This window comes from Lethenteron reissneri, chromosome 30 (genome assembly GCF_015708825.2).
Source record: "Lethenteron reissneri isolate LAM-NWPU_2019-01 chromosome 30, ASM1570882v1, whole genome shotgun sequence".
NCBI lineage: Eukaryota > Metazoa > Chordata > Hyperoartia > Petromyzontiformes > Petromyzontidae > Lethenteron > Lethenteron reissneri.
Window position 1 is genome coordinate 3874953 of NC_083808.1, and position 15855 is coordinate 3890807.

A 15855-nucleotide genomic window follows, 5' to 3' on the forward strand; every position below is an offset into this window, starting at 1 on the left:
TACGCATCTCCACACAGCACCTGACAATTGTAGTCGATACACATTTTGGCGATGATCGCTTTGTTTACCAGCCGAAAAAGGCCTTTCGACATTTGCAGAGTTTTGCTGTTGTCAATGCCGGTGGGGGGGGGGGAGCTAATGAGGGCCCCCTTTCGAGAGTGACACTGAAGACCACCGAATTGATCTGCACGCCCTAGCAACGTTGTGTGGTGGTCAATGTTCAGCGTGGGATCACGGATTCAAAGAGTCTGACAGGGGGCCCGTGACGTGAAAGCCCCTAGCTTTGACGCCCACCCACCCCCCACCCCCCAAAAAAAACACCCTCGTGACCTTAATGAGTGACACAACCTTCACGTAGAAGCGTATGTAAACACACCTATTGCGCAACATTGCTCTTAGAAACGTGAGAGAATAAACCGCACGCGTTTACGATTAATAGATCACCTTGGATTCGCCAGCATATGCGCAATGCAGCCCGATGAATGTGCCAATTTCGTTTGACAAGAATAATGCCCCGGTGGTGAATTCCCACCGACCGATGTGTTAACCGTGCGTGGAGAATGCTCGCTATTGCCACGTGCTCGTGGGAATTGGAGTGCAGGGCTGTGACAATATCACCTTGAGTCTCGCCCGCAGCGTGCGCGGATCTCGGGAGCTTGGACGGATGAGCGTCCCACATGCTGAGTCCAGGATCTGCGCGACGTGCTAGTCAGTGCACATGAATTCCATTGGGCTGGACTTGTACGGTTCTGCTTTGGGATTGGGTGACCATTGGTGCATCCCAGGTGTTGTAGGTGGGGTGGGGATGTAAACCGTGAGACGGCCAGGAGATGGCAGTACAGTAATGGGCTCATTCCACCAGCAAATTGACTCCAACACACCAACACGCCAGTGTGCTGTACTCGTAACGAATTGGCATGTTCTGTTGACGTGACAAACCGTACTAATTGGCTGTGTCGGATGGTGGCGGATTTAACGACACATTCATATTTATGGGATCTAACCCATCTTCTTGGTTCTTTCGGCAAAGTCACGTAGAAGGGAAGTAATAAAATAATAAAAATAAAACATAATAAAATTATTCTCACGACGTTTCGGCCACAATGCAAGCAGCCGTCCTCAGGTGAAAACCAGGTCCGTCGAGGCGACAGAGTCTGAATGCTAACCCCAAAAAAATCCTCTATTATGGACTTCATTGAGTATATATTTCGATTTAAAGCGTTCGTGACTGCAGGGATTCATCTTCTTGGTTCTTTCGGTAAAGTCACGTAGAAGGGAAGTAATAAAATAATAAAAATAAAACATAATAATATCATTGGGTATGCCTTGTAGGCCGAATCTATGCATCTGGAGCTTTTGAGTGTTACCCCCACGTGCACGTGAGTTGTATATGTGTACTCTGCCTTCATTGCAGAAGCTTAACGTCAATAGAATTGGTAAACAAACAAAAAAACATCATCATGCAGGACCCTGCTTGTAAATATTTCCAGTGAGACTTTCCCGCTTCTCAAGACATATTCCCTCCCCTGAGGGATGGCGGCGTCTTGGGGAGGCCTTCATCCAGCTGTGGATGGATCAAGGCTGACACTGATGATGATGATAATACACTTCATGGGTGAAACTAAACCTACCCTATGAATGCACGTTGGTTATCCTCCAGGAACATAAATAAACCTCGCAATTTGATTAATCGTCACGGGAGGAGGCCCTCATCCAGCGGTGGATTGACCAAAGGGCTGGGCACACACGTCAATGTACCGGTGTGGACCTGAGAGTTGTGTGGGTGCACTCGCAGACCGTGGGACCACTGTGTGCATGAGAAACAATCGGGAGTAGGGTCCAGCTTCCCTTTAATTGAAGGGGGAGGCAGGAGAGGCGTTGTGAGTGGGGTCGGGGGGACCTCTATCACAGCGATTCACCGCCAAGGAGGGCCGGAGATAAGTTTCAGAATCGGAATCTTGATTTAGACTGCAGGTGGAGGAATCTAATAAGCAGTGAAGCCCTTTTTCACAGACGTCCAGGATGGGCGGGTCAGCAAGTTACAACGGCAAGCAATACAAGAAATGACGGAGGAGTGCAAAATAGAGGCAGTGGCAACGAGTCACTAAATATAAATAATAAATAAATTATCTGTTCTAGAAGTCAGATTTATCAAGATTGGGCAAGGCAGCAAAAACAACAAAACGGCCCAAGGCCACGCCAAGATAACACAGAATGGCACATGAAACTATCGCTACACGCAGGTAATTGTCACATTTGTCTGCATCCAGCACTAATCATCTGCTTCAGGTTCTTTTTTTGAAGGAAGATTCTCACGATGATGGTGCCAGGGCCCACCCTCAGAAGCCCTCGAGCGCCAATCCATGATCGGGAGGCCTGTCCATATGGGAGCATCATGCGCTACTCTACCGCTGAAAAATGCGTATCGCAGCGTGAGCTTAATTACTACAGACCCCGCTGCGCTTATCACGGATTAATGCGGGCGCAGGCGATTGCCGTGTCGTTGTCGCTGATGCACGTGAGCGGCCTGGTGATCTGAAAGCTGGGAAGCGTGGCTTAAGAGGCCGGGATGAAGGGTGGGTGGGTGGGGGAGGAAGGGCGGAGGAGCTGAGAGGTTTTGGAGAAAAGAAGAAGGAAAAAACGATAAGAAAAAATGTCCCAGAAATTTCTGAAACGCTCCATAATCAATGGCTGCACATGTACGCCCTGCGGCAGAGATGCGGAGCGTTCCATTTATTTATTGTAGGGGTGCATTGTTTTGTTTGTTGCAGTTGTATTTTAATTTGGCAATTGCTGTACTACACCTCTGGCAGAGTCGGATTTTGGTATCACCGCCCCCCGGGACACCAGGACATAACAGACACCTCCTCCCTCGCTCCAACTCGGCAGGGTTAATGTTTGTCATTTGGAGAACGTTGTTGTTGGGTGACATGAAAACAGCCTCATAAAACATACATTAACGAAGGTAGTATTAATTACATTGCTCACATTAAAATTAATTTTAAAATTTTTATTTTTTTCATCGGCCCCTCTGGAGTTTTGGGCCCTGGACAAATATCCCGATGATTGCCACTCTACCGCGTAAAGTCCGGCGATAACCGCTGGGATACGCTACTCATTACGACCCTGATCAAGGACGTCTAGTTCGGGGTGGAGTGGCTCACCCTGGCCACGCTAAAGCAGCGCAGCTTTTAGCTTCGGGCCTGTCTGTCTGTGTATGTTAGATGACAGCTCCCCGCTCATTGCCGGAGCGATGCACGCCTGTCACCAATGACCCGCAAAGATCACACTCGGGTGATGTTGCTTGGGGTGGTGGTGAGAGGTCGTGGGTTCGATCCAGACCCTGACGCCTGTGTCATTTGGAGTTTGCGTGTGCTCCTCGTGGTCACGTGGATTTTTCTCTGGCTCCTCCGGTGTTTCCCTTCACATTGAGAATCCACGTGCGTATAGAATATTCGGCTGCTATAAATGTCCACATGGTAAGCCAACTTTGTTGAGCTATCGTTTGTGGCCGGGTCGCTTCTGAAAAAGAGTTACAGAGCTCAGTGGGACTTACCTGGTAAAAAAAAAAAGTTGGGTTTATCTTAATCTTGCCGTTTAACGAGCTCGGGCTGAGATTTTCAGATCGCGGGCCCAGTCACGTGGGTCAACGCGATGTCGAAACCAACTCGAGGACAAACAACCACCTCGAATTCAACGACTTCAAACCAGACCGATAAATGCATTTAATGTCCACGGCACAATGAGACAGCACTGCGCCTTTAGAGATGTTTTTAGCGCAGATATTTCGTTTCGTAAATGGAAATGTACATTACATTACAAGCGTGCCTCTCTTCTGATGCACAGTGCATGTTTCGAATTACCACACTGAGGTTGAGAAAAAGCAGGGGCTGTCTATCATTAGCGGTGGCTTTAATTGCGTGTATTTCATCAGCACAGATATATATAACAAAGCAACATCATACAGTGGTGACTCAAAAAACTGCCGTACCTTATTTTCACATCTCTTTCATGATGCAAACGGTGCAGCGCAAATTGACCACCGCCTAAAATGAACCTATTGGCGGTACCCCGGGGTCCCATAGTACCCCAGCTCTCGCATAATGTCCGTGATGCAGTCATTTTAGTCTGTTGATGGTCGGCGATGCGGCAATCGACTCATCTCGACGAGCTGTACACGATGCACCGCTACAGTGCGTACGAGCCTTCAGAGTTTCGGCGCAATCGTCCTCGCTGTGTTTCGACATCGCGGAGTGGCACCGATTTCGGATTGATTGGTACCCCAGTCGCGGAGTTAAGTACACCCCTGGGAAAAATAGTGTCCCAGAAATAAAATATTTAATTACCTCGGCCAGTTTGTATCATTTGGTACCCCGGGGTACCGCCATGAGATCATTTAATGGGCAAGCTGGTCGAAAACCTTGAAACTAAACTAAAACGAAACAAATGTTTTTGTATTTTGCTAGGAAAGGCCCATTGAGCTATATAGATATATTTTAGAAGCGATCTGGCCACAAATGACAGCTCAACGAAGTGGCTTATCACGTGGAAATGTATAGCGGCAAAATAATCTCAATGCATTTTCTAAACGTGGAGGGAGACACCGGAGGACTCGGAGAAGAATCCATGCGAGCACGGGGAGAACAAGCAGTCTGAAAATATTGAGGCGTCAGGGTCGGGATCGAACCCACGGCTTCCATGTATACCTGGCGAGGTAGTTAACATCTCGTCACCGGGGCGCCGAAGTCGACGGCGGTTTAAAATTGGCCAAAACGCCGGGGTGGGTTCCGAACAGGCCGGCCGTATGCCGAAGCCTTCCCCACCCTGTTTACTCATTTGGGTGGACAGATGCCGATGCTTGCGGGCATTTGATTCCGTGCCGCTGCGTTATCAGTCCCTCCGACCTGGGCGCCCCCCCCCCCATCTCATGCCACGCGTGCTCCCCCACCGCGAGCGACGATTGGGCAGTCCGGTTCGACAGCAGGACCCTCCCATGTGGCCTGGGAGGAGGGGTGGGGGCTCAGATTGTAGGCATTGTTTATTTATTTACTTACACGGACCCACCACCGCCGCCGCTGTTGCCCGTGACTCATGCGCGCCTGGCGCCATTTCCGCAGCCTCTGAGGATGCCGAGCGGGTTGCGCAACTCGCTGCTGCGTTACGCGGGTCACGTGTCTCGTGCGCACACGTGGCAGGCGTGCGGCGACGGCACGCCGAGTCGCTTAACGCACGAGCGAGAGAGAGGGAGTGCAAACAGAAACTGAATTATTAATGGGACTTTTTTGGCAGTATCCAAAATGATGAAGGAATAAGAATAGGTTTTATAAAAATCTTGACTTAAAGTTTTCGTCACTGCAGGAATTTATATTCATTGGGTCGTTCGGTGAAGTCACGGAGATAGGTTCAAAGAAAATAACAAAAGACCCAAAGAATATGAATAGGTTTTCACCCTTTATGGCAATTAAACAGGAGGTGTTGAGATGTTCACACACTAAACGGGTACATTTTTGGCAAGGCATAACGTTACTGCATTAACCACACACGGTACTTGTGGCAAAACATGCGAACAAACACGCTCCGATAACAATCAATGTCTGCATTATCGTGGAAACACAACAGAGACAACTTTCATCATGGCCTAGTCTCACCAGTGTTAGATCAGAGAACGCCTGAAGGCAAGCAGTACAAAGACAACGCAGGTATCAGAGCACTTGTAGCTCGGGACGAGCAGTTGTTCAGAAACTCTATCGCCGTCGCTTGATTCACCTTCCGTTTGGCTCCGTCACGGAGATTAAAACGCGTGCTCGGCCTGTCGCGAAACGATGCCGTTCCATCGCAGGCAGGCTCCCACGGGGTCTGGGTGAGCTGGTGTGATGTGCCCTGACACCTGCTTTTATAGAAGGGGCGATATTGGCGCGTCGAATGAAGGTTGATTGATTGATTGATGGGGGAAAACACCGAGTAAGAAAAGTCGTGCGTACGCTAGGATTATCTAGCAAACGCTTTGCAACGTGCTTTTGTTCAATTAAGTTTATTGTATTCGTCACACGGATGGTTCCGATTTGCCAGCTGCCCGGCTGTTGTACAAGAGAGATGCGTAGTGATGCTACGAGCTACGGCAGCAGCGACAAAACTAAAACGTGAATATTAGCAGAGAGCGAGTACATCGTACTCAATGAATATTGCACAGCTGACACACGAGGTATCTAACGGTCGTAGATGAAATAAACGAGGAATGAAAAAAAACGGTGCGAACGTGAAAAGGTTAGGTCGACGTGCAAGTAAGCGATATATTTTATTTCGATTTAAAGCTTTCGTGACTGCAGGGATTCATCTTCTTGGTTCTTTCGGGAAAGTCACGTAGAATGGAAATAATAAAATAATAATAATAAAACATAATAAAATAATTCTCACGACGTTTCGGCCACAACGCAGGCAGCCGTCCTCAGGTGGAGAGCAGGTCTGTCGAGGAGACAGAGTCTGAATGTCTGAACAGAGTCCGAACAGAGTCTGAAATTTCAGACGCTGTCTCCTCGACAGACCTGCTCTCCACCTGAGGACGGCTGCTTGCGTTGTGGCCGAAACGTCGTGAGAATTATTTTATTATGTTTTATTTTTATTATTTATTATTTCCATTCTACGTGACTTTACCGAAAGAACCAAGAAGACGATATATTTTAGTTCAACAGTGACATAAACACACGAAGATTAAACGAAGAGGGATAATGACATTGCGAGCACCGCGACGAAGTCACGTCACGTGCACGCGAGCTCGTCGCAAGGGCAGGAGAGGCTGAGAGGATGCTTCAACATCTTTTTGTGGCACCTTTTCGTGATATATTTTCTTATAGTGCGATTTTTCCGGGTTTTGGGCAACAATTTATTACATTTGACCAATTTTCTCTCAAAGTAAGTCCGTAACAGCAACGCAACTTTACTCTAAGGTTTGATTCATGCTGGATCACGTTTGCGTGCTCCACCCTGTTACAGGCACGTGGACAGATGGAGCTAATGGATGGTTCCGAAGCATTCAAAGGTCAAGATAAAGTCTGACCCCCTGGGCTGTGGAAAGGCGATTGCTCTGGGTGAAGTGATGGACGAGCGGTGTGTTCTTGTTGTTCTGCAGGGCCAAGTTCTTCCGGGGCAAAAAGGTTCTCGGGGAGTACGACGTGAAGGTAGAGCAGGTGAGTGGCAGATGCTGCCGGATTATCTCCTGCACATGCATTCCGTTCTCATCTGCCGTGGAGATATTTGGTTATAATTTTTGGGGGGTTTTTTTTCTCTCCCAAATGTTTATGCCGTTTTTGCTATTATCACCATCATGCCGTGAGACGAATGCATGCGAACTCCTAATTGTCGCAGAGAAGTGCATCGTCCCACATGTCAGAGAATTATCTAACGGAAGTAACTTCTTCAGAACTCCTTCCGAGATCTCTGCAAGTAACCACCCCCTTCTCCACACACTGTGGGACCGCTACACTTTCTCGCACATCCTACTATATAGACAGGCTCGTCTTACTGAAATGTTTAAATATCAGAGCTGAAATCAAATTCTCTGGCCAAACTTAACGTGATGACATTTATTTTGCAGTCAATGGTGACCTGGCTGTGTCCACCATCTCACTGAGAACCCGCGAGCTGGCCGAAAAACCGTTCAGCTAAAACTCAGATTATATTTATAGTCCGGATTCTCAGTGGCCCCAGCTCAGTGCTCTGACCTCTAGGCCACCCGGCCAGCCAGCCACCTCATACTGTGGTGGTTTTTTTCACTTTAAAAAAACACCATTAAAAAAAACCACCAGACCCCTAACGTGGAAGCAATTTCGTTATTTCACAAGCAAGCGTCCAATTACGCTCGGCCTGCCTCCACTGACCTAGTGCACGAGTTCTTTATTTTTGTTTTTATTTGCCTCCAAAGCCCGCGTCGGATCTTATTGTGCACGCTCCATCGCACCGCCATTAGCGCCGATGCATCCGCCGCAAATGACATGCACACTGTACCCCTACAGCCGTGCGGGCATGCGCATCGTTCCGCTGTCGGCAGCAGCAGCAGCGGCGCCTCTTGTCTGCTGCAAAACGCTGGCGGAGGAAACACAAATCAATGGAAACCTTTTTTTGCGTGCAAAAAAATTGATAAAACCTCAACATTGCAACCATAAATCTGGGGTTTGCTCGGACACTCACGTGCAGGATATATCTGACGCCATTTAATTCGAGGCGAGACGCTGCCACAGTATTGGTGTCAAGGTCGTCGCCCTCGCCTTGCGATCCAGAGGCCGGCGATTACATTCGATCTCCTGGCGCGGCAGCTAAAACAACTGCGGCTCCAGCAGGGTACACGGGAACACCGCAGCTCGCCGTACAGCAGCTCGCGTGCGGGTGGGGTAACGTGTGCGTTAGCCTCACCTTCCGGCGAGAGCGTGGAAGACTACTTCCACTCTAGCGGACGCCCTTTACAATAAAACAATTTCTGTGGTCCGTGTGCTGCTGCCGCTGCCTGAATGTCAGCTGCTTATGAGGATGCTGTTTATATATTTTTTTCTTTACATTCCTCGTACACGTCTCGATTATGAATTCAAAGCTTATTCCGTCACCCGCTTGGCAAACGCGCTTTGCAGTTGACCCGGGTGACTTTGGCAGGTCGTGGTATTTGATGTGCATTTTGATTTGTTTCAAAGTATCCAAAGATAGCTGTGCACCTTTATTAAACAAAACATTCCCGTTCGGCGAATATATGGCTGCGAAATACTCCTAATCATAATTCGCTACGTTCAGCCATTTGTTAATCCACCACAAGATGAAGGCCTCCCGCACGCCACACATCAAACCATACTTCACCACGCCAGTCAGTTCAGGAAGGTTGAATGGAGGGTGTCACAGGAATCATCGACGATGCCGATGTCATATGGAGCAGTGGGAACATCTTCAAGAGCACGACGTTGGGTTTGAGAGACGTGACAGTGGACCGATACGGAACTTCACTCGCCACTGATGCGATCCATGACCGGGCATCAAACTCACATTCCCAAAAAAATATATATATATATAAAATGGGGCCATTGTAAGCCTCCAAAAATGGACGTCGTGCTCAACCTGAAATCATCTAAAACAGCCCTGCGGCTCTGCACTGCCGCCCCGGATGCACCAAACTTTGTCCCCCGCCCTTGCAAGACCATCGCAAGGCGGTGGCGCCAGCTGCTCGCGCTAGATACCGCTTTGACATTCGGCTCTCGGGCGAGGCAAACACTCTGCCACTCCAGCAAACGCCGCCGGAAGGTGGGGAATAGCGTCAAGCGATCGCTCACTCGCGCTCGGCGTGAAGTGGACGAGCGTGTCGCCCTGCGGTATTATTTGCGAGCGTCAAACTCATGGAGGGGGGTGCCCAGACGATGAGACGATGGCGCTGTGCGGTCAAGGGACCTACCGCTGATGGAGACCAAAGCGAGCGGCACTCCTCTGGTGGAAATGAGCCCGAAGAAATTGACGCAAACACATTTTTTCCTTTGCCCCGTGCGAAGATGCGAGGCGCGCGGCGTTCGCGAAGGGGAACGAACGGCGCAATTCCCCCGGCCCTGTTTGAGCGCCGCGATGGAACGCGGGCGCGGTGGTTGTAGCAAACCGTGACGGGAACCAGGCGACCCTGAGTTGAAAATCCGGGTCACGGCTCACATCAGTGGCGGGTGTATATCTTGAACCGGCCCTGGTTCTTTCCCCTTTCCCAACGCCTAATCCCGGGGTTGTTGGGAAATTCGCAGCCTGCACATTTAATTTCCAATCGGCAATGTCATGGCAATCGCTTAGAAATGACCCACAAACGAGATGTACTTGTCACATCTCGGCTCCGCTGACCGGATACTGGAGGGGTAATATTATTTGACCTGGCAGCGGCGGCGCTGTGTTTCTAATTTAATCGCGCTCAGTCTCTTCTGCCACCGTTGGGCACTCTCGCAGTGGCGGACGCGGTTGACGTGCGTGTTCATAATAATGGGCAGGCCGCTAAAAAATTCGGCAAAGTCCCATTTGGCCCTCATTAAACCAAAGGTTCTCAACCCCCCTTGCCTTACATCCTATCACAGGCGTCAGTTGCGAAGTTTCAGTTTTTTTTATATATCTCACAGCAGACTGTGTGGCTCACCGCCGCCAGAGGTGTTTTAAAATCCCGTTCATCCCGCGATAAGGAAAAGGATCTCTCCACGTGCGTTTGAACCCCGGTCCGGCCACGCGCTGCGCTAGGAACCCGACAACACGAATGTGATTCCCGCTCACGGCCAACACTAGTGACGATTATCTGAACCGGTCCTGGGCCTCCCCTAGGACGACTCGGCCTCAAATGAGTACCATGTGCGATGCGTCAACATCGCCACTCAAGAGACAAAGGTGGCCGGGCAAGGTGCTGTCCTCCCACCCCCTCGTGTGCCCGTGTCGGCCTTCGTGGGTGCTGCTCGCTAACAGCACTTGCCCCAACAGTTTGTTAAGGCTGCACGGAGCGGAGGGGAGGGGTGGAGGTTCTTTGTCTTTGTGTGTGTTCCGTCTTCCGGGTGACCAGGCCGAGTTCTCCGAGTTGAACCTGGCGGCCTACGTGGACGGGGGCTGCACCGTCGACATGCAGCTCTACCGCAGCGGCACCAAGGTCGTGAGGTAAGAGCGGGCAGCGGAGGGCAGACTTTCGCAGCCACACGCGCAACACTTTTATCAACCCATTCGCACGTCGTGAAGATGGGGCTATTGCCCGGAACGTCGCCCGTTATATATTTTGCATGCCGTAAGGCGGCAGTGTCATGTGCGTATGTAGAACTTCTTCTTTCGCACCGTACGTAGCCAACCGTGCTAATTGACGAATGGCCCATGTGCCTCATCAGCAGAGTCAGGCCTTTCTGTTAAATGCTGCCGGGTAGTTCAGTGCCATGAACGTTCCGTAAATCAGGTTATCTTTTCTGCTGCTGCCGCTGCTGCTGCTGTTGCCTGCTGTTATCTGCTGGCCAAGCTGCCCTTGGCAACGAGCGGTTTCGCTCGATGGGCTTCACCTGCGAAATAAATTTCTGGTTCTGAAACACATTTGACCAAAAAAAAACTAACCCACAAATGAAATTGTCTTTAAACATCTGGCACATCGTGGCCACGTCGAGAATCTTTGATGTTTAAAACGGGCCTTTTGTTTACATTAAGGGGGTTTTGTGTATTTTCGTAAATGGGGAAGTTGCCTTCAATTTTGCGTGTTACCAGCAAACGACTTGCACAACAGTTCTCTTGCAACTCTCCGTCATATCATATTCAACTTCACTTTTTATGACACTGTTGCACAACTTCTTCTGCTCGCCACTGCGGTCTAAAGATTAGTACATGTGACCCGCAATCCAGAACACCTCGGGTTTTAATATTTCTCAATTTCCAACACCACCACCGCCGCCGCCGCCACCACCACACGCTGCCTCTCTTTGTCTCGGATTGAAAGTGATTCACACAGGCTCCACAGCCTTAGGGGTGAGCAATCACGGTGTGGCTGCCAGGTCACGAAGCTGCGAGGACTGAGCAGACTAATTGGCAAATGAGGTGGCTCTCGTCATGAGGACCGGGCGAAGAGAGGCTCGGAGTGCACTACCCCACTACCCAGCGCCTTGCTTTTAATGGTTACCAATTTTAATTGCTCCCCTTGAGAGTCCCATTTTGCGACTGAGGTTAAGCATAGACACACTCATCGGAAGTCTTGATTTATCCACTGCTGGATGAAGACCCCCCCCCCCACCCAAACCAATGCTATTGTTGCAGATCTTGCGATCTAGCAATCCACCTAGACCAGGGGTCGACAACCTGCAGCTCGGAGGCCGCGTGCGGCTCTTCAAGTGACTGCTTCGTGACGTGGGGAGTGGTAGTAGAAGTGTTAATGGTAAGGGCGCTGCGCTACGAACCCGGCGACCCGAGTTCGATTCCCGCTCACGGCCAACACCGGTGACGATTATATCTGAACCGTTCCTAGGTCGACTCAGCCTCAAATAAGTACCTGGTGCGGTGTGTGTATACATCGCCACTAGGGAGACAAAGGTCCTCAGTCTGTTAAGGCTATACGGCGTATCTTTATCTTTGTCTTGCTTTGTCATGTTATCTATTAAGAACCGCCGCCTCGTGTTCACCACGTGGTGCATTGCGGCTCTTGAAATATTGAGGGGGTTTTTTGCCGAATTCTAACAAAATGAATCTTATTGTTTCGATTTAAAGCTTTCGTGACTGCAGGGATTCATCTTCTTGGTTCTTTCGGTAAAGTCACGTAGAAGGGAAGTAATAAAATAATAAAAATAAAACATAATAAAATAATTCTCACGACGTTTCGGCCACAACGCAAGCAGCCGTCCTCCGGTGAAGACCATGTCTGTCGGGGACACAGCGTCTATCATTCAGACGTCGTGAGAATTATTTTATTATGTTTTATTTTTATTATTTTATTACTTCCCTTCTACGTGACTTTACCGAAAGAACCAAGAAGATGCATCTTCTTGTTATTTTGGTTGCCGACCCCTGACCTGGCTCCTGCACACGAGCTGACCATAACACTCCATCTTCACGTTGTTAGTTTTGACCATCGGTCATCATCCCTTTCTAGCAACATATCCTATCCAAGCCCACTTCATTTTCTTAATTTCAATATGATGTCTCTAATCGGCATTTGTTCTCTGCTGCAGTGGAGTGAATTGTAGGGTTGCAATGATTTCTCCCCCTCATATTAGATTAATGGTCACTAATTAGGGTCGATTCAACATTATTATAATTATCATTATTGTATATATATTTTTTTTAGGTTATATTGTGGCTGGACTGGTCATGTGGACCCATTGCGAACGACATTCACGATTCAATAACCTTCGATTCTTAAACACACACACAATTCGACACATTTATCACGAGTTTAGGTGTCAGTTTTTATCAAATAGCCTAGGATGGAATGCGCATTATAAATTGGAATTATTATTCGATCACACCCCTCGTATACAGTACATTTTTTTACCGTCTTCATGGCCTGATTCTCCTCACGTGACCAGCCCTGTAGCATGACCTCGTATAAAGAGGGGCGACTTTCAAAATCTCAAGGAGGGGGGGGGGGGGCATGACACAGTCAGATCGTGAAGAAACTTTCAACAAATGTAACAACGCGAAAAGGAACGAGTACCAATAGGATCTGCGTTCGTCCATTGTGCATTCTGCACGAACTTTCACACACTGTGTGTACGGGGAAGGGTGGACGAAAGTTCACCACCGGTGTTGAGCATTATATCAAACAAACTCATGATGCGTTGCCGTGAGGAATTATGGGTAAAATCATATTTATGTATATCTCTATTTTGTCTCTCCATTGGCATGTAAAAAAATGTTTTTTTTTTATTGAGTCAGCCTATTGGCTTTCCAGAACAATACTATCCAGAAAAATTTGCCTGAGCGAACTTTGGACCGGTTTGAACCATCTGGGTCTCACCAGCAGGCAGGCTAGTTAAACAAATTCTGCAGATGCTTTTTTGGCAAGAGCTCACCCATCGAAACTATGGGCCCCTATTCAATACAAAAAGCAATATTGTATACAAACTCATGAATAACACACCATTATACATTTCACCCTTACTAAATGTACACGCGAAAACACGGGAATTGAGAACTGAAACGCATTCGGGTCGAACACGTCTGTGGTCGTGTTTGCGTGTCCAGGTCGCTGAAGCCAGACTTTGTGCTCGTCCGTCAGCCGGCCTACAGCATGGCGGGCAGCCAAGACTACCGCAGCATCGTCATCGGCCTCCAGTACGGTGGCGTGCCCACCCTCAACTCCCTGCACTCCGTCTACAACTTCTGCAGCAAGCCCTGGGTGGTAAGCTGGCCGCGCACGCCTGCATGTGACCGGCTGCCCGCAGACCCCCCAGGGATCTCTCACTGGTCGCAAAGATTTCCCGACAGATGCCGAATCCCGTGCCCTACATCGCGCTGCACCTCTCCAAATAAAATGAACGCTGAGCCGCTCGCTGCGTTCCGAGATTCGGCGGTCGAGCGGGAACCCGTGCCCTGCATCCTGCAGACGTCACAGCGCGACTCACGACCTCCTCTTGATACCAAGATCCAGGATGGTCATGTCTATGCGCCGCTTCTCGGTGGCAGCCCCAACAGTCTGGAACGATGTCCCTCTGCACATTCGCAGCATCACCTCAATCGCCTCCTTCAAGAGAGACTTAAAAACTCACCTCTACAATCATGCTTTCGAGCGACTCTGAGCTTGGCTCCGCGCCTCTGAGTTGCGGCCACTACGTCTACAAATTTGCGCGCATTACAAATTTAACTATTATTATTATAACAACGCGTGATGGGAAGCATTTACAGGGCGCGCGTCGTTTTTTCTGTCTCCCTCGTTTTCATTGCAGTTCTCCCAGCTGATTCGTATCCAGAAGAGCCTCGGTGCAGAGAAGTTCCCCCTCATCGAGCAGACGTACTTCCCCAACCACCGTGAGATGGTGAGTGTCACCTCCTGCCGTGAAGGCCAAAGATTACGAACTTGTGGTGTCCGCCACTTCGCAGGCGGGGGAGTTGATCGGCACCGCTTGTTCGCTGGTGTCGCGGTTGATGAGTGAGGAGCCAGTAGCCTCATGGGGAAGTAAGTGAGCAAAACTCAGTTTTGCACATTTTTTTTTGGGGGGGTCTTTCGGTAAAGTCACATAGATTGGTTGATTTTTAGATTTTTTGAACCTATCTATGTGACTTCACCGAAAGACCCCAAAAAATGTTTTATTCCTGCAGTCACGAAAGCTTTAAGTCAGTTGTATATATGGCGCAATTGACAACAAGGACCCACAGTGCTTTACAACACAATCCTATTAAAACTAAGAGGAAAACAGCCCCTACACAGAGGGATATGCAAGATAAAATGAACGTGTTTTCAAATGAGCCTTAAAAGCCTGGACTGACAGAAGGTCCCTAACGGACTGGGGCAAGGCAAACCACAAGCGAGGCGCCTGAACGCTCCATCACACACTGCCGGAGAATATCGGAAGCAGGCAGTGGCGTTACTGTGCGGTCCGTGGTTCGATGTTGGCGACCTCCACTGTGGGCTGCTTTTAAGAGTCCACCCACTGCTGGATAAAAGCCTCACCTTGCCATTTCAGCCATGGGGGCTGTTTGTACGTATGCTTGTTGAACTTCTTTCGCACCCTACGTAGCCAACCGTGCTAATCGGAGGCGTGAAAGTTTGTTGACACTTGTCCGCGCTGACGAGTCTGCGTTAGCGAAGGCAGGGGCCCGGGTTACCCGTTGGGATATCACTCGTCACCGATGGTAGCCGCGTCCGGGAAACCTCACTCAGATTGCAGGGGTCGTGGCGCGGCTTGATAACTGCTGCACCACCGCTCCGCCCCACTGTCATATCCAAAGCACAGCGGCAAGTAAGAATTATTTCACGTATCTCTAAAATACTGGTAGGGGGCGGGAGGCTGTTGAGAGTTTTTTTTGTAATATCCATGTGTGGGTTTTTTTGACGTGCAGATACATCATACTTTTGAAAAGTGAAAACGCGAATGGGGTGAAGTAATAGGCAAGTTTCAAGTTTCATGTATTTGGTATAGCCCTGTGAGCCATTCGGCTCTTGAATCGGGTGCAACCGCAACAAACAAAAAAAAAACATGAACAAGAAAATATTAGACATGGGAGTGAAGTTTGTCGAACGTGGCAGTGACGTCCGCATCAGCATTCTGCTCGCGTGTGAGGCCTCTCGAAGGAGAGAGCGTGTCAGAAGATGTGTTTTTGTTTTCGCGCTCCCTGAGAGCAATTTGAAACTTCGTCGCCCAAGAAGGCATAGCACTGGCTCGATAACACTCGCACACATTCGAATGTATA

General features: G+C 49.2%; 1 protein-coding gene across 4 annotated transcripts in view; it reads left to right on the top strand.

Annotated features, from left to right (window-relative positions):
- The window catches only part of LOC133349421 (synapsin-2-like), a 115309-nt gene that overhangs the window by 60326 nt on the left and 39128 nt on the right, over window positions 1-15855 (top strand). For all 4 annotated transcript variants that reach the window (XM_061562834.1, XM_061562835.1, XM_061562836.1 and 1 more), the window contains exons 4-7: window positions 7127-7184; window positions 10547-10638; window positions 13690-13846; window positions 14391-14480. In XM_061562834.1, the coding sequence (XP_061418818.1) occupies window positions 7127-7184; window positions 10547-10638; window positions 13690-13846; window positions 14391-14480 (397 nt within the window). The remainder of the gene's footprint in view (window positions 1-7126; window positions 7185-10546; window positions 10639-13689; window positions 13847-14390; window positions 14481-15855) is intronic.